This window comes from Saimiri boliviensis, chromosome 4, assembly GCF_048565385.1.
Source record: "Saimiri boliviensis isolate mSaiBol1 chromosome 4, mSaiBol1.pri, whole genome shotgun sequence".
Lineage (NCBI taxonomy): Eukaryota > Metazoa > Chordata > Mammalia > Primates > Cebidae > Saimiri > Saimiri boliviensis.
Genome location: NC_133452.1, coordinates 127,384,797 through 127,411,808, shown reverse-complemented (window position 1 = coordinate 127,411,808; position 27,012 = coordinate 127,384,797). Strand labels below are relative to the sequence as shown.

Genomic DNA, 27,012 nt, shown 5'->3' with positions numbered 1-27,012 from the left:
ATGAACCTGGGAACCATCATTCTCACCAAACTGACACAAGAACAGAAAATGAAACACAGCATGTTCTTCCTCCTAAGTGAGCATTGAACAATGAGAACACATGGACACCAAGAGGGGACTATCACACACCAGGGCCTGTCGGGGTTGAGGGGCTAGGGGAGGGATAACATTACGGGAAATACGTAATGTAGATGATGGGTTGATGGATGCAGCAAACCACCATGGCGCTTGTGCACCTACGTAACAAACCTGCACGTTCTGCACACGTATTCAAGAACTTAAATTATAATTTTAAAAATTTCCCAAAACTATAAAGTCAGGTGAGCTAAGCCTCAATATCCATAAATATTCCAGCATGGATTGTTAATAAAAATAAGCATGAATTCATTCAAAAATAAACTAACTTATTAATAGGCTCTTAGTTTTGTATCGTTTGTCATGTGTTAAATGAAACCATTCACATCCTTAGAAAAGTGAAAGTAAGCTCAAAGAGAGCTTCATTACATGACATTCAACAATATACTGAGAAGACAGAACAGTGGGTACACAGAAAAGATAGAACTTTTAATTGTGATCAATGTAAAATCTGCAATTAGATACAATTAATAAATATACTCTAGAGGATCGAAAACTGATATAATCATTCTTGAGAAAAAATACTTAGGATATAAATAACCAACTATAAACTCAACATACATAAAACTATATATGACTGACCAAAAATAAACATAATCCAAACATTTTAGGATGCGTATAAGGAACTAGTGTTCCAATTTTGAGTAATAATGATTTCAAAGCATTGAACTACACTGAGGAAAATGGTAGTGCTGAGAATAAAAAATAACTTACACTATCTCTAAACTCAATCAAAGCACAGAAACAAACATAGAAAAAGATAATTATGAATAAAGCAATTTGTTAGTTTTGGCAATATTATTAATATTTGGAGTATTTTCAATTCTCACTATCTTTGAAAGATATTATTTAACATAAAAATAATAGCGTATTCACTATATATGCCTGGCCCTACAAGATTATCTTAATTTCATAAATGGAACCATTGGATTGAGATTTTATAAAAACATAACTTATCCAAAGATGAACAGCTAGTCAGTGTTAAAGTTGAGAAACCAGTGCAGGTCTTTCTGCCTTGAAATTACTGCTGTTAAAAATAACAACGCATATCAATCAGTATGTATTACATTGAGTTCTGCTGAACCAGTGTTGCACAGAATATTAGTAAGTACTACTAACCAATGAATCCATAGCCAGATAATTCTGAGAAACACTAGCTAAAATAAAGTTGATAGAGCATATGCATGCATGCATGCATGCATGTATGTTTTCACTGTAAAGCCTTTTTCAGATGTTAATATTCTGATACTGCGAATCTCCTAGAGAATAGTCTAACTGGCAGGCTTTACAAATATACATGACCTCAGAAGACTTTTATTGTTTTCTTCATTGAGCAGTGCAAGGGACTGGTGTTTCATGGAGTGTTTATTGGGTATTCTGCCACCCTAGAATACCAAGTCAAATCTAAAGGTCAAGAACTACAGATAGTCAACAAGGAAAGAACAGGGCATACAGAAGACGAGATATCGATCTTTAAATAATTGTCTCATTAAAAAAGGACTTATTACTTCATCAAAAAAATGACCTAGATCTGAGGAATGAAAGCTACTGGGAGAGAGGTATCACCTCAATATTGGATTTCAAACATATTTTGATAGATGATCGATCGATCAATTGATCGATCACTCTGAGCTGTCTGACAAAGGTGATTACTCACCTGAAAAATGTGTTATCGAAGCGATTCGATTTCTGCATTCTTTTAAACGCCAAAGAAAATAACTATGGTCCCTTTTCAAGGCTTGAATTCAGTGGTTCATTTGCAGTCACTATCAACTGAAATTTTTATGCATTTAGTATTTCAGACTGTCCATTTTTCTACCATTCTGAATTAACCATCTTATAGACTGAGGTCATCAAAACGCACATAACAACATGCAATGTTGACACTCATGCCAATGAAAAGTAAAGCAGCACTTGTCTAACTTTCAGAACACCAAGTAACTTCATTATCTTAATTATGAATTTCATGGGGGCAGAACAAAGGAGTTTTCTGGAGTGAAGGACAAATTTACAAAATGAGACAACAGACCTAAAAGCACATTTTGAGAAGCACGAGACTATTTAGTATACAAATGCTAAAACTGACCTTAATTTTTTTCTTTCAGAGAACTAAATTTAACTCACTGTATTCTGATTTTCTTATCCTACATTTAAACAAAGTAGAGTCAGGAGTAGGGAACAGCTTAGAAATATAGAAGAAAATTTTCGGATTGATTAGTCTTACCTTTCAATGTCTCTACCTGGCTCGAAATGTTACTACGCTACCCAGTGAAGATAATTTGTTGATAGATCGCATGAGTTATCAATGACAGTTACTAAAATTTGATATATGTTTGCCAGGATAATAAGTTAAATAAAAAGACTATACCTATTTGTGTATTCCTTGATGATTTGATATATGCTAATCTTAATTGTTTCATTTTCAAATCGGCTGTTGCTCCGGTCCTTGTATATCCGGAATTCAGCTGCTGTCACTGCCTCTCCATGAGGAATTTGGGTAAGATCAAATCGAAATTCTTTGTAATGCCTTCGCTGGTGAGAAAAATCCTTGTCTCGTTCAACTGAAAAAGAAAAAAAAAAAAAGGTTGGGGAGGAAAAAAGTTAGTCCTTTATGAAATATGGAAATTAATAATAAATTCTCCAGCTTTGAAAATGAAAACAAACAAGGAGGATAGTATAAAACTGGAAAAACACTAAAACCACAAACTCAAACGTGTTTCCAGTTAAAGGAAATTCCACAAACCAACAGCCTTTTTCAAAGGCAATATAACCTCTGTGGTTTTATACGAATTCCTGGATCCTAAATGGAAAGGTTATCCAAAAATGTTTTTAAAAGTGAAGGTTGTAAAATGATTACTAGTATGTCTGAAGTATCAGAACACAGAAAATTTTATACAGAAATTCTGAATATGTTATGGTAACCTCCAGGATTCCAGGTGAAGTCAGTAGAGAGACAGCACAGCCATGGGAGGGAATCATGAAAGAGGACTAAGGAAATTCAAGTATCCAGGAACTGTGTTTATGGCATTTTAAAGTTCAAGTAAATAAAACAAACAAATTTTTATAAGAAAGATTGTTTCTAAAGTGTCTTCCCCAGAAAATCTTTTCTCCTTTCAGCAAATAAAATATTCTTAAAGACAGTTTCTTGTTTTTTTCTTGAGAAAGGTCTCAAGACCTGTTGCCCAGGCTAGGGTACAGTAGCGTGATCACCACTCACTGAAACCTCGACCTCCCATGAACAAGTGATCCTCCCATCTCAGCCTCTAGGGTAGCTAAGACTCAAGGTGTGTACTGCCACACCCCGTTAATTTTGTTATCCCGAGGCAGGATCTCACTATATTGCCTGGGCTGGTCTCAACATCCTGGGCTCCAGCCATCCTCCTCCTTTGGCCTCCCAAAGCGCTGGGACTACTTGTATGACCTACCCTGCCCCGTGTTATTTTAAAGGCATTTTTATAAATTCTTACCCCTGGTGCAGTATAAAGTCTCCCAAAGACCTCAGTCATTATACAGAATTGAGAAGGGAATATATTTCCCCTCTTTAGCACCCTTCCAAACAAGTGAAGTCAAAGAACTGTTCCTTTTGGAAATATTAAGAAATGCTGAAGAATTTAGAACAGTAAGTATCAGATGTAGTATACTATAATAAGCTAGTGTATTGTACAAGCAGTATACATTGATTCACAAGCTCAAAAATTGGGATTTTTTAGATTACTTAAAATTTATAAAACTGCTATACCTATATGAAACTTAGGATCCTAAGCTAGAAGCATTAAGATTATAGAAGCGAAAAGATGAAAATGACCATCAGGAATGATGCTGGGGAGCCCAGGCTGCTAGACCATCATGTTCCAAGTCCAGATGGGTGGCCACATCTGAAGCTCCTGACAAGGGAAACCCACAATTCTTTGCCTTCATTCTCCAAAAAGTCTCTGGATTATCTTCCCCAGAAGAGTAGAAGGTAGTTTAGGACAGCAGGAAGCCGATTCTCACCTCCATCTCCGACTCTAAAGCGGGAAAAGGTAGCTACATTTGGAGGCATATTTTTAAATTTCATTTTTTAGATGATGTCTATGTTAGCCAGGCTGGACTCAAACCCCAGACTCAAGCCATCCTCCTGCCTCAGCCTCCTTAGTAGCTGGGACAACTGCAGGTGTTCACCACCACACTAAGCTGGAAACGTTTTTGTCCTGTAGAGCTTGGCAAGGATGATGCACTTTGGCTGTCTGACTACACTACCACCACCTCACATGGTTCATTGAAATTGTTTTCTTAACATACCATCTTGGTCCTAAGAGTCGTCCATTTACAGAGAGACCGTTAGTCAACTTTTCCTAAATAAGGACAGAAATCCCATTTGTAAGATGTTATTTTGGTCCGTAAGTTAAAACTCTTCTCTGGCTTCTCTGGTGACAGTGCAGACTGCACACTCCTCCTTCCTCTCGCCTTTGTCCATTTGACTGGGCTGCATGAGAGTGAAAGTCTAAGGGGAGAAAACGCCTACTACCTAAGTAGCTAGTAACTGATGTGCACATAACAATGCTAAAAGCAGCCACAACGTTTGCTTTCGGAGAACTAATTTAACTCACTGTGTTATTTTCTTAGCCTAAATTTAAATGAAGTAGATGGCATCATGTGACCATATCTAAACAGCCTTTATGTCCCAGACTATATTATCAGTATGTTATCATTTTATTAATATTAACATATTCATAATAGCCTACAAGATGAGTTCTCTTGTTATCCTTATTTTGAAAATGAAGCAACCGAGGAGACGTAGGGAATGAATACCTTACTAAAAACTTTGAACCCAGTCATTTGGTGTCGCCAAGCCATGGTTGTTAAATGTCAGGATGTGCTGCATCTGCTTACACACTACTGCTCTGTCCTCTTTTATTAACACAGATCTAATAGGCTAAAATCTTGTATTTACAAGTCCAAAATCCAAAACATTCTGAAAACTACACATTTGTTTTCACGCTCCATTGACAGAAGAACGAGAAGTTAACTGATATGATTTACAGTCTCTATTTATCCCAGTTTAAATATTTGAATAAATAGATATTTAAATAAATAAAGATTTATTGCTTTGCTGCAGAAATTGTCATGTGTTTGCCTAGGTGGCACTGGCCCAGACCCTGCTTGCCAAATACTATACTTCATGCTATATGCACCAACCAGCCATTTAAAAATACATTTTCCCCATTCTGAAAGGCCATATTCATAATTCTAAGTGATAACAACCATTATTCAATTTTTCATTAACAATAAATGGTATATTTACATTTTTAACAAAAAAAGCAACAACTTAGAGTCCTAAAAACAAAGGCCAAGACATGCATTTGTTAGGATCCAATCTAAAGTGTGCACCTGCTTAATGCAGATGAGTATTGAATTCATGTTATGTAAAGTCATCTACCATTCTGGAATCCCCTGTGAGATGTTAGTGTAATAAAGTAGAAAGCTAGAGTTTCACCCATTATTATAAAATTTCAGTTTTCTAATCCAGGCTATTTAACTTAAACCCTTAAGGGGACTCATTTTCAAAGAGTTTAATAAAACGTTGTATTCGATATACCACACAGAACGAAGTCGCAGGCCTGTCTGGTGACTCAAATTTTTACTTCCTACTGCTTTGAATCATAACTGCAACAATAAATTCCATGGGACATGCTGGAGTGAGTAATGGAATAAAACTTACAACCTAATGATGCCCACAAATATTCAACAAGGTAATCCCAGTTACCTCAAAGAGTAACGCTAGGGAGGTGGCAAATATTAATATCCCTGACTTAAGAGTAAGAAATTGGGTGATGACAGCTCTGTGGTAACAGATGTCTATCTCCTACAGTTTATCATAAATCTTCATTCAATACCTATACCACCTACATATAATGACATCCTACGGTTCTGCACTTAGAGACTAGTTCTTCGTTAGTTCCATTAAATAATGTCTTTCAGCAGTACACAAAAAAAGTGAAGAATAGGCTAAAAAATAAGGGATTTGATCACCAAAGGATATAAAGCATCTAAGACAACACAATGCATAATCCAGAGAAGTCTTCTAATACTAGTTGAATCAAAAATTGCATGAATGGATCAAAATCTGGTCATCTCTTTTCACTCGGCAACTCCTGCAACTTAGCTGAAGCCATGGTAACTTATTTAAGTATCATTTGCATGGTACATATTTCATTTAATCCTTGTGACCCTACTTTTGTCCATCAGCCTTACAACTTGTCAAGAGCCCAAAACTGTTACCTGGAAGATAACAGATGTCATCCCAGGATTTCAATTTCCAAGCAAAAACACAACCTGAGTGTGTTTTTCTGAATATTTTGTTTTCTTACGTTTTTCAATCTAATTACTTCTTGGGAAAGCTGACCTTGTTTTAGTACTTTCATTTTCCTCTCCAAAGAACCCTTCTCTTTATGATGCTCCTATGATATAGACATTCTATTCTTTCTGGACCAAGCTCATTCTTTTAGAACACACCTCTCCTATTTTTTCTTAGCAAATGTATTTTTGTTCACTTATTTAATATTGATTACATTTTTAAGGATTTTTTATGAATAAACAAATCATTATATAAATATGAATATATGCCATACATGTTAATGCAACATCATACTTTTACAACCATACGTTGAAATTTAATTGTACCTTTTTTTTTTTTTTTTTTTTTTTTTTTTTTTGAGACCAAGTCTCACTCTGTAGCTGAGGCTGGAGTGCAGCAGCGCGATCTCAGCTCACGGCAACTTCCACCTCCTGGGTTCAAGCAATTCTCCTGCCTCAGCCTCCCTAGTAGCTGGGACTACAGGTGCTCGCCACCACCTCCAGCTAATTTTTTTGTATTTTAGTAGAGACGGGGTTTCACCACGTTGCCCAGACTGGTCTTGAACTCCTGAGCTCGGGCAATCCGCCCCCCTCGGCCTCCCAAAGTGCTGGGATTACAGGCGTGAGCCACCGCGCCCGGCAACTGTAGCTTTTCATTTTGACCTAATTGTGATTCACCAGCAGAATTCTTCCATTCCCAACCTTTTATTCACCAGAGCTGCTACCAACATCAAAACTCCCAAAGTATATGAAAAATAACAAATACACACATTTAACTCTCCTTAAATGTCAACTTTTTATAGGAAGGATCTTTGTCTTATTTACATTGTGACAAATTTGTTAAATATTAAGCATTCAGCTTTTCTATATATTACAGTATGCTATAACTCACTGCAATGGTAAATAGCTTGGGAAGATTAAAAAATGCAAAGTAAATGAGAAGGAAAAAAACAGGACAGTGTACCATTATTGGCTTTGAGATTCATATAGTTGGCCCTTTTAATTTACTCTTTAATGTATATTTTATACCAAATACCATGAGTTTCCAGAATCTTATCAAATATAAATAAGTCTCCATAAAACCCGTAATCACATTTCCTATTTGGTGGTGAAAAAGTCTCTCTTAATTACCGTATAAAAACAAGTAAACAAAAACAGCAGAAGGTTTGGCTCATTTAAGCCAGAACCAGACTTGTTAAAAGGGATAGAAGGACACAGAGTAAAGACATACTGAGACCAGGGGTTCATGCTTTTTTCCTAGTACCATCCCTGATCTCAGACCAAAAATGACATTTCTCTCATGTGAGAAGAGAAAGAGTATTTAGTAACAAACACTTGTATCAAGCAATTTGCTTCTAATAATTATCTTTAAAAGGAGAGCACAGCAGCCTGTCCAAGAGGGGGTGCATTTTGTCAAAGGGTCATAGACATCACTAATCCCAGACTTTTCTCTCATTGTCATTTATGACACACACGTTTTGAAGATTTCCAGGTGTAAGCCATTCAATATCACCATAAAAATGAAAACAGGAAACCTTACAATCATATACTTTATGAACAGAGTTGTAGATCATCCCAAATATTATCAAGTAAAATTATTACTTTCAAGTAAGTCCATCACCATAGGGTAATTTGAGCTGATGGCTGTCAACCAGTGCCCTCTAAAAAAATTTTTTTTAAGTTGTTTTCCTACACACACACACATACACACACACACACTCACAGAAAATAAACCATCAAAACATCAGCAAAACTTAAACGTTTTACCACCCAACTCACAAAACATAACCGTGATGGTGAATACACTTCCTTCTGCTTCTAGAGAGCAGGGTTTTTTCTGTGTACCCCAAACTTTCCATCTCTATGAAACTACAGAGCTATCTAGAGAAAAGAAAACTACACTGCTAGAAGAACAGAAATAACTGATTATTTTGGTTTAAAAAGTGGTAACATCAAAGCATATAAGATGTAAAATATGAATCAAATCATTCACATTCCATGATTAATGGACTGATAGTGAAAAGAAGCAGAATTGCCTTTATACAAGCACCAAACTATGTCCTAAGTGCTCTAAATTGTCAAAGTTCTGCCAAGGGTAAACTCTGCTGAAGACACACACTGAAGACTTTTATTGTTGAGATACAACTTAACAGAAGTTAATGACTGATGGAAGTTTTTTTATGTTTCCCCTCCCAAGCAGATAGCTCTCTGAATGACTTTATCACTAATAGAGACTGGATGAAAATGTCCTGGGCTAAATATTTTCATGTCTACATTATCTGAAGAGTAGAATTAATTAACAGGATTACAGTTTTATCTATGTAATGATTTATCTGCAGTTTTAAAGAGATGCATTCATAGCCAATCAGTCTTAATCTCCCACACAAGAGCTGTAACTTGGAAGACACAAATAGCAGCAGTAGCTGTAAGGCAAAGATAGCATTCTCCCAGGAGCCTAGCCAGCTGTTGAAAGAATACAGATCACTGTTTGCTGCTGAGTGCAAAAAATCATTAAGAGATTACTCATAGAATTATTACTTATCTCTGTTGCATTTTAAAAGTGAAAAAAGGCAAAGATGTCATGTGACTACCAAGATGCATCACTCTGCAAGATATTCTTCACTAACTAGTCTACCGAAAAACATGAACCTGGTCCTATAAAGATTTATTTATTGGCCAGTGAAAGAATATGTACATGTTTTCCATGAATGAATAACCATTCCAGAGACTGTGGCAAACTCTAGATTCCAGAAGTCTTATGGGCCTCTTAATACACAGTAATGTGTGACCTGAATGAAAGAAAATTGTCCCCCTGAATGTTTTGTTTCAAAGAATAATTTCAATTGACTTTCAGATTTTCTAAGTTATGATACTCTTATAAAAACTTCATGAATACAGTATTATAAAGAAGTAAAATCTCAAAGAATGATTAAATAATTGTAATACTCTACCATAACAAATTGATTTTCAAAATCAATTTAAAATACATTGCATATAATTTTGAAATTTGAGAAATTTAATTGTTGGTTGAATATGTATGAGTTTGCTTTAAGTATATAGTAGTTTGGAAACAGAAAGAATTAAGTCTTATATAAAGAAAGCTCTGAAATTGCAATGAAGTTGTTCTCAAGGTATTACTGTTTTCTTTAGATTATGCAGGCCTAGCAATGAGCTTTCAGCAGTTACTTAGAATACTATAACAACAGCTATACATACCAAGCATTGGTATAAAAAATTATATATTCAATCATTAAGTTAATGATAAATAATAATGATGGAGATAATAAAATTAATTTTAATTTTTTGTTTCTTCCTCCTCACTTGATCCAACAAGGTGGAGCTTCCATATCTCCCTCATGGCACAGATAAACACTATTAACTTCCTCAGTGTTACAGAGTTAGTTATCACAAAGCCAGAGACAACATCTAGATCTTGTTACTCATAATTTAGTCTCTTTGCATGAAAGTTTCAACTAATAATAATTGCTACTTCTCTCTCAGGGCAGAGTTCTATTCCCTTCCAAGAACAATGCTTCCACTTGAGCCTCACTCCCAAGCTCCTAGGCCCATTCTTAGCGTGCTCTTTCCTTCTGTGTATTTAGTTTCTTCCTTTTTCCTCTACCTTAAGTCAGTGTCATGGAGACAATAGGACACTGGGAACACACTTGCAAATGAATGAAGTTGGGTGCATTGACTTGTTTTAACTTGGGACGAATGCCACAGCAAACCTCAGTTAAAGGCTGTTCAAAAGGATTCTCTGGGATTGTGTTAGGTAATATAGTAGAAGGTCCTCAGAGGAAGGGTGATTGCCTCTGGCCTGAGTGCTCTCAGGAAGCTGAGGTAAATCAATCACTTGGTACCTTAATAAAATTTTCTAGAAGGTAGGAATAAGAAATATGGAGTAAAACCTTGTAATTGGAGAAAAAAGCAATCATCAGTAATATTATCCAGGAAAGAAATTGATCATTTTTGAGATGTATACAATGTTTTTGTTTATAATCTGCGCTCAAATTGTGGAATAGACTATTGTGGAATACTCTTGCTTTTGTCTTCCTCCCTCGAGATCAAAGAGAAGTCTTCTTCAACAATGATGTTCTATGAAATTGTTTGTGACCAACAGGAAAACTGTGCCAGTCCAGCTCCTAACCACAAGGCCTAGTCCATAGATCCAAGATCCAAGCCATGTCCTAGCCATCAAGTACTAAACGGTCTCTTTCTTTCTTCTCATATACACTCACCTTGGTTATCCTAAAAATATCCGCTTTGCTACTTCTACATTTATTCAATCTCCAAATATGTATTAGGTACCTGATCTCGGCCATACTCTAATAGTTAAGGACAGGCGTCCCCAAACTTTTTACACAGGGGGCCAGTTCACTGTCCCTCAGACCGTTGGAGGGCCGCCGCATACTGTGCTCCTCTCACTGACCACCAATGAAAGAGGTGCCCCTTCCTGAAGTGCGGTGGGGGGCCAGATAAATGGCCTCAGGGGGCCGCATGCAGCCCACAGGCTGTAGTTTGGGGATGCCTGGTTAAGGAGATATAAGAAGAAAAGACATAGGAGCTCAGGGTTTGAAAGCGTAGACCTGCTCTACAGTATTGTCAGATAGATTAAATATTTCCCATGGGATATTAGGAGATGGAGATGGACAGAGATAGTTATCTTAGCACAGTGCCTAGAACATACATGTTCTCACACTGCAGTAGTAATCATGGTATTAATCACTTTCTACTTGCATCATTATTTTGTCACCTCACATTTACTACATGACTAAGATGCTTGAGGGAAGTATGCATGTTTTCTTTTTGTTTTGCTTATCATCTTCATATTTCTCCACATATCCCATATAGGACTTTTTAACGTAGTAAGTGGTCAATGAAAATATAATTATCTAAAATTGCTTACTGTCCTAAAAGCCAACGATGTAGTTTAGCAGTATGTTAATGTCTTTACCTAGAATAGAGATTCATTAACAAGAGATTAATCTTATTCTGTTTTTTAATAAAAAGTGTGTTACTGTGGAGAAAAAAAACCCTGCAAGCTACGTTTCTACAACAGTGGATAAATAATTGTATTTACTCTGTATCTTGTTTATATATTAGTGGAACACATAGTAGCACATATGTGAATGTTCACAAATTGCCAAGAAATATCAGTCTAATAAAATTTGCTGGTTCTTACAAGTTTTTTTAAGTCTTAAAGTCATTTAGATATTTTTATCACTAAGGACAACAGTGCATTCTGAAGTATTCAAATAGCTTACTATTGTTATTATAAGCATTTTATAAAGGAAAAATTATTAATTAGATTTTAGAAGCAAATATGCACCTTTTGGGGGGTTCAGTCTTAAATGCCAAAAATTAGCTGAGAATGAATACTCACAAAGCATGGTACTTGACTGATTCATTCTGTATGATGATAAATGGTTAATGATGAATGAGAATATGTATTACACAAATAATGGATTTCAGTTACACTGTGTACAAATATTTGCGAATGTTTTGTGTTTAACTGTAAGAAATTACATTATCTTTCATGACTGTCTGATAGCCATCTTTTGGTAAATATTTAGCTCTTACATTTTTGTTAGTGGAAAAATTTGTTCCTTTTATAGATTGTTGGCAGCTAGAGGTCAACCATTGTATTCTCACCAGATTTCACTAAATGATCTTGTGAATTCTTCTGCTCCATCAGTAAAACAGTTTTTAACCACCTGAAGGTGATAGAGGTTACAGTAAGTCCATGTACAGAAAAGACTTTCCTTTACATCTTGAAATCAGCGAGTTGATAGTTTATCTACAGTGAATATTTGTGGTTTCATGACAAAAACAGGTCAAAGGTTTTGTGAGTTTTCTTCTGAAATTGCTCAGTGCCTTCTCTAATGACTGATAATTGAAAACAGAGATTGGAACTACCAAACGTGGTGGGTGACAGATAAGCAGTAGATTAATGCCAATACTTGGTTACAAGACACTAAAAGGTCAGAAGTCACATGAATTAGCTATTGTGCTACTGTGAAAAGACAGACATCAAAAGTTTATTATCCCCTTTAGTAGCTCTTAGCCTAGCTTGAAATCCATTCTCTCTTCCTTAGGTTATAATTTAGAAGTAATCTCCATGGCATTTTACATATGATATCAAAGTGAAGCCACTCACCCTAAGTGTATCAATAGTTGGAGTTTGCATATTTTATTTACATAATAAAGATTTTTAATAAATCACATATTTAATGTATTCAGTGTTCATTTTGGTATATTTTAGGAATATTTAGAAAAAATAATACTCAATGGAATGAATACTTGAAAAAATAAAGAAGTTGACAAGTATATTACATTTATTTAATATTTATGGGGAAACGAAGTGGGTTTAAGACACAGTTTGTATAGATTAAAAGATATGAGGATGTTTGCAGCTGAACAAATATCTCTCTCAAATCAACCAGTTTAAATTTTAAATTGCTATAACTTTTATAGAGTTCATTCAAGTTCAATTTGTGGTTCAATCTGTCATACGAAACAAAGATAAACTGTAAATTTTTCTGCCAAATGGCTTGCATCCGTGAAGTTTGGCCCATGGACGTGTAATCGCAAGGAAATGTGATTATCATATTGACTAATATAATATTAATGGAGATATATTATTTAGTTTTACAGGTTTCTAAGATTAGGAATAAAAGCACATGACATAGACACTCTAAAATTAATATAGGAGTAGCTGATGCATCTATTCTGTTTAGGCGAGAACCGCAAGGGACCCATGTTTGTTTCCTAAGAAGTGATTATTTGCTGTCTCCCCCAGGAGATTGTAAGCTTGCTAACAGCAGCACTTTTGTTTTACTAACTGTTGTACACTCATCCTTACCTCAATCCCTAGCACACAGTAGGTATTCATATACATGTATAAGAAACACAGGAAATTGTTGGCTTTGTTGTTTTTTTCAGCTTTCATTTTGTTTTTGTTTTATTGTTTTGTAAGGAGGCTAAATCCAGACTCTGCCATTCCAGTGAATTTAAAAGCAGAACCTCTCAACCATCTACTGTGGCATAGACCTGCTCATACCACAAAATAGCATTAATATTAGTTATAATGGTATGTTTCTTTCTTTTACTTTCTTCTTCCAAAGAAATTCAAATAAACAGTGATAGCTAGGCAGAATCCTAATGTCACACATTTATTTTCAGTTTCACACTACTTGTGTTGGTACTTAAAAACACATGCTAGTGTAATAGAATCTCTGTAATTCTCTAATGAATATATTACTTTTAAGAAAAAAAAAGGTAATTCAGAAAATACATAACAATGCAAAAAATAACATTTATCTGATGGTTACTATCATAATTGTATTAAAATAATCTACAGAAAGAATTATGCATTGTAGAAGACAGTATGCGGTTTTTAAATATCATGGATATATTCTCATTAATTTTTTCTTATGTATATAAAAATATTCCTCCAAACTGTGTATATGTAATGTAACCATATTTTTATAATTTTGAAGCTTCTTCTAAGGTATAAAAAACAGTTGATCCCTTCAAAAGTATGGCTGTTTTCTGTGCTTCTTTTATATTTGATTGTTACAACTGCTATTATATAAGTTTCCCTAACATCATCCTTAGAAATTAAAGTTTATTTTATCCATCTTTATGTTTACAGTCAGAAACTGTAATATCTAATACATGACTTGATAACATCTTTTTATAGCACATTATTAAAATTGTTGAGTTATATGAATCAATGTACTGTATTTAAAGATGTGTTGTATAATTGGAGAGTTACTTCAGAACATATGTATATTTAATAAAGATGTAACAGGTGCCAGAATCAATAAGGAAATCACATGATCTTCCTACATTTTACTGAATAAGACCACGCTGTAATTAGAGTCAAGGGATCCTTAGTGGTCTCAGTTCACAGAGTATTCACATGAACAGCCTCATATTTGGGTTGATCTGGTTTCACACTCTTGGGCTTTTCCTTTGTATTGGGATTTCAGGTCAACCACAAAACTCAGAGCAAAATTCAACTATGTATCTTTGAGCAGTATCTGGTTTTGAGTTCAAATATACAAACCCTTCAAGTTTCTTAAGATGCACACCTGGAAAGAACAATAAGTCTTTTGAGATTTATCTTAGACCATCTTATTTTAGATTCAAATTTAATAATTTCCTGAGTCTCCGATCCAATTTTATGTTATCAGATGGTCTGTTTTCTGATGGTTTTGCTGTTAAGTTTGACTTGTTCTTAATGTTATTTAGTAATCCATCTAACTAACCCATATGTACTGTTACATAAAACCCAGATTTACAATAGAAAAGGCTGAATTAAAACTAATTTAAGGAGCATATTCTTCAAAATGGTCAGGAATTGATGATATCTACTTCTGCTAGAAATGATTGTATAAAGCAGATGCAAGTGTTCGAGGTTAAAATAAGCACGTTTGACTATTGAATGTTTACAAAGGAGGTAGATTCTTAGGTCTCCCTTCACATTCTGTGCTGTCGAGTGACTGTTCTTTTCTACATGAGAAGAAGTTTAGGCATTTTTTTTTTTTCCTAGAGAAGGGAAAACAGAGGGTTCTTGACTGGCAACACCAGGCCCAGTTAGTGTGTGATAGCATACGCAGGACAGAGGAACTAGACAAGTCTATTCATCCTGAATGCTAAATTCTCAGACCTCTTTCCCTGCTTGGTTCCCAGGTCATTGATATCCAAATTTCATACCTTCCAGGCAAGAGAATGAGAATCGTGTTTTTAAAATCTGGTGAATCCAGAGGAAAAGACTAGGTTTCCATAAAATGGCAAAGAAACAGTGTCCTAAAGGGAAAATAACACTGACCAGTTCCACCCATATGCTAAATTTCTAATCGGCATTGTAATATCTCACTATTAAGTAAGCACAGAAAACCAATGATTCCCAGATAGCTGAGAGAATTCTCCACCTTGAGATATAAAGGTACAAACTGATATTTTTAAAGAAAGGAACTTGAAGGATCCTACTAAAAACTACCATATTATTGTTTGAGAACTAAAAGAAACGACTGCATCCGTGGAAAAAGTATTAATATAATATGCTGTAAAACAGAAATAGTCAACGCTAAAACACCTCTTGCAAGTAAAGCAGAAAGTCAATCTCAGTTCGAAAGACTGAGTTGAGCAAATTCTCAAAAGACAGAGCAATCAGAAGTGGAAAATAAGAAGAATTTACAAAGTAAAAGTCCAGAATTAGTCAAATAATAGTTTCTGGAAAGAGAGATGAAGAAAAAAAAAAAAAAAGGAAATCATCAAAGAAATAGTTCAACTCACTGATCTGAAGTACAAAAATTTTGAGATTAAAAACCAGTGGTCCCAGCTGAGTGGATACACATCATTGTGAAAATTTAGGACACTGGAGGCAAACAGGAGATTTTGCAGGCTTCCAGAGACAAAATACGAATCATATATAAAACAAGGAAGTAAACCAGAAAGAAGATGAAGACATGGGTTATAGGAAAGAGAAGGTCTAACACAGAGAGTGACAAAAAATAATGCTTAGGAAGGGAGATTTCAGGTCAACAGCTGTGCTCCAGGCATAGAAGGCAAATAGTCTGTACTGGAACAGTGTGACTCAACAGAAAGATATATTAAGGGCTAACATCACAAAGATTCCATTTACCATTTGTAGCATCTTTTGGGCCTGACAAGGCTAGCTGAGCCAAGACTTGAACTATACCTATAAGTAGCTCTCCTGACGTGTCCTCATGAAGTTCTTTCTCTCTCCTCAAAGCAATGCTGCCTCTTGCATCATTTGAGAACACTCGCTTCTCCCCAGTGAATTTCTGCTTTCCTTTTTTTCCCTACTCCTGAGAGCTGGCTGCTGATCACAATGAGCCTGGAAACGGAGAATGCAAAAAAGCTCACATTCCCTTACCACGTTTCAGTTGGCTGGACTGTACCTGGCCTTGCCACATGGCAGATCCCCCAAATCCCCAGGACATGACCTCCCCAGAAAGAAGTCTTTAAATTAAACTGTTAAGCTAATTAAGCCAGGATTTTACTCAGAGGCTGTGTTTATCTTATCTTCTGAAAGAATTCACTAAGCACCTTTATTTAAATATCTAGCTTTGTGCTTCTCACCTGTTTTAATAGTAATTGGTTTTACATTTACTTATATGTGAAATATATTTTATAAAACATGACATGTCTAATCGAAGAAAAAATAATTTAATCCAAGTTCATATATATAGTAATAAGAGAGCCTGCATTCAAATCTGTACCTGAACACATCACTGCCTCCTATGAAACGTTCCAGGAGGTTACTAAATTTCTTTTTGAGCTTTCTTTTTGCTCTGTCCCAGTGTTAATGCAAATTCCAGAATTCTACTGTCTCACTTTTCTTTTGGGTTTTATTCCTTCAAATATAAATCATAGGCCGGGTGCAGTGGCTCATGCCTGTAACCCCAGCACTGTGGGAGGCTAGGGCAGGAGGATCGCTTGAGGCCAGGAGTTTGAGACCAACTTGTGCAACATAGCAAGACCCTGTCTCTGCAAAAATTAAAAAAAAAAAAAAAATAGCTGGGCATGGTGGCACATGACTGTAGTTCTAGCTACTCAGGAGACTCAGGCAGGAATATAATTTGAGCCCAGGAGTTCAAGGTTAAAATGAGCTATGATCATGCCTCTGTATTCCAGCCTGTGCAACAGAGCAAGATCCTCTAAGAAATAAAAAATAAATAAATCAGAAAGATTAGGAATCGCTATCACTAGGGAGCATTTTCTGTAATCTGCATGGCATTCACCACAGTAAAGGATGTTTAGACTCTGCAAAATACAAGTGTTATTCCTACAATCACATCTAAGTACAAGAAAAATTGGTCTTGTGTAGAAACGTCAAGTGTATTTAAAGTTATGCTTCATTTTCTCACCCCTTGATGTGTGTTCACAGTCTCAAACAAGGCATGACTTTGAAAACCTAACATCACTAACCAGCCTATGCCACGTTGTGATTAACACAGAGTGAACACAAAAGTTATCTCAAACCTAAGATGTGTTTGACATATTTCCAGTTATAACTGGCTTTACTCTTTTTCTGCTTTTGAAGGAAATCAGCGAAACTTAAAATAACTCTAGGAAGCCATGTAAATAATCATTACACAGAACAGAGCTGACAAGGGTAATGAAAATGATTAGGTGAACTCATTTGAAAGAGAGACTGAACGCACCTTAAAGAATGGGGCTAATAAAGCTCATTAATATTTATTACCGAATAAATTCAAGCAATATGTAAACAGGACAGCAGTCTCCAAAGGATGAAAGTCTGCGTCATTAACAATGTTAAAAATGGCACAGAAACTAAAGAATTACAGCGTCTCTTTTCTTCTCATCCAAAATCATGCAGGATATTCCATACTCAGGGAATCCTAACACATTTTTGAAGCTTTGGTATATATTCAGACGTCTTACAATGTTCAGGGAATGACTAACAATAATGATGCTGATTATAAAAATTTTAACATTTATGAGACATTATGCAAAAAAACTATAATTTCATTTACTACAATATGCATTTAGTAAACAAAAAAAGAGAAAAACGGTTTTTACATCTATTGAAAGATCATTTAGCCACCATTCTGAACAGATGATAGGGGAACAAAGAGGAAGGTGAGGAAATGGGGAACAATCATCTAATTACCCTCTAAGGTAGTTGGATACTAGATGAAATATAGGTCATGGACTCAGCATTAATTGAGCATTTTTTTTTCATCAGTGATTAATGCATCACTTGTTGAAATATTAAATTGTCCTGTTCTCTTGAAGTCACTTTAGGCTAGACTTTATTAACAGAAACTTCCTTTCCTCTCTCCTTTAATCCTGCTTTTCATTACTCCACTTACATTCTGAAAAAAAAAAAATTCAATAATACAAGTAAATATTACTAATGGTATCTGCATCAGACTGATAACTAACACTAGATATTCACGTATGTAATATGCCTTGCATCTTGTCTCTGGCACAGAAGGCCATCTTTACTGGTTTTGAAGATTCTGATCTACGTCTAAAAAAACCTGCATTCAGCTGCTTTCGTTTTTTTTTTTTTTTTTTAATAGGCCAATACATATTCATTTAGATTATGGCTATAAAAATTCAACCATCATTTGATTAAACTTTTTCATATGGCAAATATTGTACTAGCTGTCAAGAGAATGCACACCATCCTTTTCCCTCCAAAAATTAAAACTCATAATTTACAATCCCTCATTGAATTATTTATAAAAGTAAAGTAACATGCTTAAATGGACAGAAACAGATTCTATACGTGCTTACATACCAAACAAAATAAAATTCTCTAGGGAGTTAGTTTGAGAAAAATTCATTGTTAATAGCAATTCTTATTTAGTCTTTTGACAAAACTTCATTTGCAGAAAAATATTTACATTATTTTTCAAGGTATTACCTGAAAATGCTTGTATGAGAACTAAGACCCTTTCCCAATTTTTTTCCACCAAATTCTCAACAATAACAAAATATGAAAACCCAAGATTACATCAATAGCTTCTAAAAACACATGCAAATGTGTAACATGATTGGAGCAAAACTTCCTAACTGAGCAGAAATTATTTCCTGGATTTCAAAGGCACATGTACAGAAACACTTTGACTTAGTTAAGCAATACTGTTTTACATTTAGCATTACACACTAACTTGCAAATCAACTCAAATTGTATTCTAATTCTCTTCATGTTTACTGAGCACCTATTACGTACAAGCTGCTCGGCTTGAAATTGTAAATGAAAAGCAGCTTTCATTGTTAAGAAAACATATTACACACAGTACTTTTATGTTTAATGCTAAGCTATGTTGTTCATTGCTCACGAGTATATGGTCCTACTTTTCCTTCTCCCTCTGTCTGAGGCTTGGATTATATCCAATTTCTAGAAATCCACCTTTCCTTTCTAGAATGCCAACTAGAGCCTACACTGTGTTCAAGAGAGAAAGACAACAGATAGAGCTAACTTGCAACACTTAAAAATAGCTTCAGTGGCAAAAGACTAAAAAGAATTTTCTGTCAGAAACAATTTGGGCAAAAGAGTTACAAACAGTTTTCAATTTAAATATGAAACTAAAGTGAGAGATGAATTTAAAGTTAAACAGCATTAGTTTGGAACTAAAGAGTGGGGTTGTCATCTATACAACTGATGGTATGTTTTCAATACATTTTAACACAATACAGTATTTTATTTCTTAAATATTAAATAATATCATAACATTATATGTTTATTTAATTTAGGCTACCTGGCTCAATTTTCCCAACCAAAACAAAACCAAAAATTCAACAAATTTGTAAAGTTGATTAAGATACCCCAAAGACTCATAAAATATGAGAGAATGACCAAGTGTATTAATTACAGATGATGTTTATTGAGTGCTTAAAGTATTTCATGAAATAAATTGAGGTCTACAGACACATTGTTGTATTAAGTACTATAAAAATCAACAACTACAGTTCAAACTAATCTTGAAAGTGATTATTATTGAATTCATGCAATATAACTGTTAGCATTAAGTAGCAAATACTAACAAATTATATAACCTGTACATATGTAACTATTTTGCAAAGACTAGCAGGATATTTTAAAAGTAAAAACACACAAAGAGAAACCTTTCTCTATTACTGTAGAGAGGTTTAAATGTAGCAGTCCAGCATAAAAAATCTAAATTGACAAGACTTTGTCAACCAAGTGATATGATAAATCAGTAGTCAGAATGAGATATTTGTCTACTGAATTTGCAGATTGCCAGTTGACAATATTTAGGCTGTAAAGATCTTAACTCCCTAACTAACCTCAACCCACACCCACACACACACACACACACACGCACACACGCACACACACACACACCCTTAGGCATTACTGGAAGACCTCCCAGGTTATCTTGTTTACCCTCCGAGCCCTAAGACTGGTGCCAACTAACATATTCCAGAGAGTGCTGTCAGCCCTGAATTCACACAGCTGCACTTCATGCCTTTTTATTCCATTCCAGTGCAAAGAATCAATGTTAGGCAGTTCCTTGAATCTATCTCAAATATTGTTTCACACTAAAATCTAAAACATTTCTTAAACTGAACTACAGGGATATACAATTTTAAATTAGGCAAAATATGTAGAAAAATAAAGTAATTTTAAGTCAACTTCTCCAAATTCATAAGAAGTAATACTGTCAAACGTGCCTTTTGATATTGAAAGTATGGGAAGAATTACTGAAAATTATGTAACTAGAAAAGGTTTTAACTTTTTTTTTTTTTTTTTTTTTTTTTTTTTTTTTTTTTTTTTTTGAGATAGTCTGTTTCTGTTGTTGTCCAGGCTGGAGTGCAGTGGTGCGATCACTGCTCACTGCAACCTCTGCCTCCTGGGCTTAAGCCATTCTTCCTGCTCAGCCTCTCAAAAAGCTGGAACTACAGGTGTGTGCCACCACACCTGGCTAATTAAAATTACCCTTTATATCCTTATAAAATATAACTAATTTAGATAGATAGGTAGGTAGGTACATAGGTAGGTAGATAGATAGATAATAGATATAATTTACTTTGGGCTAAATCAGCCAAGCCTTTTTACATGTTTCATTAAATACTACTTTTTTTTTTAACTTTTTCATTTTAAATTTTTGTCAGTACATAGCAGGTATATATATTTATGGGATACATGAGATGTTTTTATACAGGCATGCCATGTGAAATTAGCATATCATGACTAACAGGGTACCCATCCCCTCAAGGATTTATCCTTTCAGTTACAGATGATCCAATTATATTCTATTTCAGTTCTTTAAAAATGTACGATTAAGTTATTTGGTGGACCAGATGGATTCAAAGCCAAATTCTACCAGAGGTACAAAGAGGAGCTGGTACCATTCCTTCTGAAACTATTTCAAACAGTAGAAACAGAGGGAATCCTACACACACAAAAAATAAAACCTCAGGCCAACATCCCTGCTGAACATTGATGTGAAAACCCTCAGCAAAATACTGGCAAATCGAATCCAGCAGCACATCACAAAACTTATCCACCACGATCAGGTCAGCTTCATCCCTGGGATGCAAGACTAGTTCAACATATGCAAATCAATAAATATAATCCATCACATAAACAGAACAAACGATAAAACCCACATGATCATTTCAATAGATGTGGAGAAGGCCTTTAACAAAATTCAGCAGCTCATCATGCTAAAAACTCTCAATAAACTAAATATTGATGGAACGTACATCAAAAAAAAAAATAAGAGCTATTTATGACAAACCCACAGCCAATATCATACTGAATGGGCAAAAACTGGAAGCACTCCCTTTGAAAACCAGCACAAGACAAGGATGTCCTCTCTCGCCACTCCCACTCAACATAGTGTTGGAAGTTCTGGCCATAGCAATCAGGCAAGAGAAAGAAATAAAGGGTATTCAATTAGGAAAAGAGGAACTCAAATTGTCTCTGTTTGCAGAGGACATGATTATATATTTAGAAGACCTCATTATCTCAGCCCAAAATCTCCTTAGCCTCATAAGCAACTTCAGCAGTCTCAGGACACAAAATCAATGTGCAAAAATCACAAGCATTCCTATACACCAATAACAAACAGATCCAAATCATGAATGAACTCCCATTCACAATTGCTGCAAAGAGAATAAAATACCTAGGAATACAACTTACAAGGAATGTGAAGGACCTCTTCAAAAAGTACGAACTACTGCTCAAGGAAATAAGAGAGGACACAAACAAATGGAGAAATATTTCATGCTTATGGATAGGACGAATCAGTATCATGAAAATGGCCATACTGCCCAAAGTAATTTATAAATTCAGTGATATCCCCCACAAGATACCATTAACTTTCTTCACAGAATTGGAAAAAATCACTTTAAGCTTCATATGAAACCAAAAAAGAGCCCACATAGCCAAGATAATCCTGAGCAAAAAGAACAAAGCTGGAGGCATCACGCTATCTGACTTCAAACTATACTACAAGGATACAGCAACAAAACCAGCATTGTACTGGTACCAAAACAGAAATAGAGACCACAGGAACAGAACTGAGGCCTCAGAAATAACGCCACACATCTACCACCATCTGATCTTTGACAAACCTGACAAAAACAAGCAATGGGGAAAGGATTCCCTATTTAGTAAATGGTGTTTGGAAAACTGGCTAGCCATATGCAGAAAGCTGAAACTTGATCCCTCCCTTTCACTTTATACAAAAATTAACTCAAGATAGATGAAAGACCTAAAACCATAAAAACCCTGAAGACAACTTAGGCAAAACCATTCAGGACATAGGCGTGGGCAAATACTTCATAACTAAAACATCAAAAGCAATGGCAACAAAAGCCAAAGTAGACAAATGGGATCTAATTAAACTAAAGAGTTTCTGCACAGCAAAAGAAACTATCATCAGAGTGAACAAGTAACCTACAGAATGGGAGAAAATGTAGGTTGCAATCTATCCATCTGGCTAATGGATATTATCCATTCTGACTAATATCCAGAATCTACAAAGAACTTAAAGTTACAAGAAAAAACACCATCAAAAAGTGGGTAAAGGATATGAACAGACACTTTTCAAAAGACATTTATGTGGCCAACAAACATGTGAAAAAAATGCTCGTCATCACCAGTCATAGGAGAAATGCATATTAAAACCACAATGCATGCCAGTTAGAAAGACGATCATTAAAAAGTCAGGAAACAACAGATGCTGGAGAGGGTGAGGTGAAACAGGAACACTTTTACACTGTTGGTGGGATTGTAAATTAGTTCAACCATTGTGAAATACAGTGTGGCAATTCCTCAACAATCTAGAACCAGAAATACCATTAGATCCAGCAATCTCATTACTGGGTATATACCTGAAGGATTATGAATCATCCTATTATAAAGACACATGCGCACGAATATTTATTGTGGCACTGTTCGCAATAGCAAAGTCTTGAATCCCACCCAAATGCCCATCAATAATAGACTGGATAAAGAAAATGTGGCACATATACACCATGGAATACTATGCAGCCATAAAAAAAGGATGAGTTCATGTCCTTTGCAGGGACATGGATGAAGCTGGAAAGGATCATTCTCAGCAAACTGACTAAAGAACAGAAAACCAAACACCTCATATTCTCACTTGAGCAGGAGTTAAACAATGAGAACATATGGACACAGGGTGGGGAACATCACAAGCCAGGCCCTGTCACGGGGTATAGGGCTGGGGGAGAGATAGCTTCAGGAGAAATACCTAATGTAAATGATGGGTTAATGGGTGCAACAAACTACCACGGCACATGTACGCCTGTGTAACAAACCGGCACGCTGTGCAATGTATCCCAGAACTTAAAGTATAATTTTTAAAATGTACAATTATTATTGACAATAATCATTCTATTGTGTTACCAGATATGTTTTATTCACTATTTCTATTTTTTTGTACCCATTAACTATCCCCATCTCCCTGACAGCCTCCCACTACCCTTCCCAGCCTCTGGTAATCATCCTTCTACTCTGTATGTCCATGAGTTCAATTGTTTTGATTTTCAGATCCCATAAATGTGAGAACATGTGATGTTTGTCTTTCTGCGCCTGGCTCGTTTTACTTAACATAATGATATCTAGAATCACCCATGTTGTTGCAAATGCCTGGGTCTCATTCTTTTTTATGGCTGAATAATACTACATTATATACATGTTTCACAATTTCTTTGTCCATTCATCTGTTGACGGACAGTTGGGCTGCATCCAAATCTTACCTACTGTAAACAGTGGTTCAACAAACATAGGAGTGCAGATATCTCTTTGATATATTTATTTCCTTTCTTTTGTGCTTACACCCAGCAGTGAGATTACCAAATCACTTAGTAGTTCAGTTTGCAGTTTTTCAAGGAAACTCCGAAGTGTTCTCCATAGTGGTTATACTAATTTAGATTTCCAGCAACAGTGTACAAGAGTTCCCTTTTCTCTACATCCTTGTCAGCATTTGTTATTGCCTGTCTTATGGGTAAAAGCCGTATTAACTGGGGTGAGATGATATCTTATTGTGGTTTTGATTTGCACTTCTCTGATGATCAGTGATGCTGAGCACCTTTTCATAACCCTGTTTGCCATTTGTATGTCTTCTTTTGAGAAATATCGATCCAGATCTTTTGCCCATTTTTGATTGAATTATTCTATTTTTTCCTATGGAGTTGTTTGAGCTCCTTATATATTCTGGCTATTAATCCCTTGTCAGGTGGGTAGTTTGCAAATATTTTCTCACATTTTGTGTGATGTCTCTTCACTTTGTTGATTTTTTTCCTTTGCTATGCAGAAGCTTTTAATTTGATATGATCCCAAACACCTGGGGATGTTTTCTAGATCTGGACCTTCTCCAGATTATTTACATCATTTTAAAAATCCGTATCATTATAAATTACCTATCCTATTTTTCCCCTTGGAAGCATCTACAGAATCATTTATTTTCATGATGCTTTTGCTGCCATGCTTATCTAGAACAATTATAAACTAAATAATATGTTCCACATTGTTTTTAATTCTAATTCTGTTTTGGAACTTCATCCACCTCAACAAAAGCTTTAACAAGCAGTTGTGCAGAAATTGCAGAGAGGGCAAGTCTTTTAACTATAAGTTTTAAACAAAAGAATAAATTCTTCACTTCAGTTACAGTGCTGTTCTATTAGGCTTTTTTGAAATTAAAAAAAAACAAAACAATACAGAATGTAGCAAAATGAGAACCCGACAGAAGCTACTATGGGCCATTTATAGCCACAAAAACCACACACACACACACACACACACACACACACAATCTCTCTCACATTCACACGCACATGCACAGGCACACACAAGCATACAAGCTCCCTTTGCATGGTACAACGTTAAACTTTTGTATAAGGAAGCTTATCCTCCTTTTGCACTATTCTTGCTGCTTTTTCTTCTGTATTGCTAGATGCAAATACCAGAATTATACTTGAAAATACAGTTGGTGCACTGGAGAATTTATTATTTAAAACCACTCTGTTCAACGGGGCATCAGTTTGTAGTCCCTCTGGTTTGCACAGAGTGCTATGACAACTCTAAGGAAACATCAGAATTACTAATCTAGCTAGTATCATTTATTCTGGAATTTTTTTCTAAGCTGTGACTAACTCTCTTGATCTCTCAATATAATTTTTGAGCCAGTTAATTTTTTCACTGTGTTGCCATAGTCTTGGGAATGGGCCCCAAGAGGATAGTGCTTCCAAGTACATCTTCTCCCAGATTCTCTGGCCTTTTTAATGAGCTATTGTTAAACCAATAGGCTAGTTTATCTTGCATCAGACCCTTTTAAGGTAGAGGGAAAATGTTTTTACTTTCCCTTTTTCTTCTGTTAATACTTATGGTAACATCTAACTGAGCCTCACTTACATTAAATGATTCACTTGAAATATATACAGAAGTTGTAATTTGCTTTAAAAAAATGGAGCTAAAGTAATACTTTTCTACATATATAAATTATAGATGCTAATCTCATGCACCCCGTGGGAGCTCAATAAAGATTGATTGAATTCAAAAAAAAAAAAAAAAAAACCACGTGGTGGTTTCAGTTGCCATGGACCATGCAAAGCAAGGACATTGTTCTGATACGCACCAATTTTATTTAACAAGGCACTGGTCAAAAGCATGGACTAGCTGTAGCTATGTATTCGTGTGTGTGTGTGTGTGTGTGTGTGTGTGTGCATACATACACATGATATATACAAACATTCACACAATACACACACAAAGTATTATTCTCTGGCATATTTTGTCTATGCTAAAGCTTTTTTCATTAGAGTTACTTTCACATTCATGTTAAAGAAAATATGGAGTAACTGCTCAAATTCATGTATTTAACAGAACTTTCTTAAGACATAGTGAAATGCACAGATCTTAAGTGTACTATATAATTTGATAAGTTTGATCAAATGAATACACTCACCTACCTGAACTCCCAATCAACATATAATGAATCCCCCTAGAAAATGTTTTGGAAATTCATTCGTGTTCTCGAGTCTATCGATGTTCATTTTCTTTTTAGTGCTAAGTATTATATCATCTTGTGACTATGCCATTACATATCCAGAATACATACATCTATTGATGAATCAGTGTTATTTCAAATTTAGCACTATGTAAATAAATCCCCAATAAAACTCTATTTTATTTATTTTTATATATTTAGGGATTTTAATTTTATAAGTTTTTAATGTTTTATTTATCATTTATTATTAATTTATTTCAAGGCAGACTCTCACTTTATCACCCAAGTTGGAGTACAGCGGTACAATCATAGCTCACTGCAGCCTCCTGAGCTCAAGCAATCCTCTCTCCTCAGCCTCCCAAGTAGCTAGGACTACAGGCATGCACCACTGCCAAGCTAATTTTTAAATTTTTTGTAAACATGAGGTCTCAACATGTTGCCCAGGTAAGTCTTGAACTCCTGGTCTCAAGCCATCCTCCCATCATGCCCTCCCAAAGTGCTGGAATTACAGGCATGAGCCACCATG

At 35.3% G+C, this 27,012-nt stretch overlaps 1 protein-coding gene across 1 annotated transcript in view; it reads right to left on the bottom strand.

The window, feature by feature from the left end:
* BMP5 (bone morphogenetic protein 5) overlaps positions 1–27,012 on the bottom strand; it is a 137,171-nt gene that overhangs the window by 72,265 nt on the left and 37,894 nt on the right. Inside the window, exon 2 of the mRNA XM_003926372.4 lies at positions 2,504–2,696. Within this exon, the coding sequence (XP_003926421.1) occupies positions 2,504–2,696 (193 nt within the window). The remainder of the gene's footprint in view (positions 1–2,503; positions 2,697–27,012) is intronic.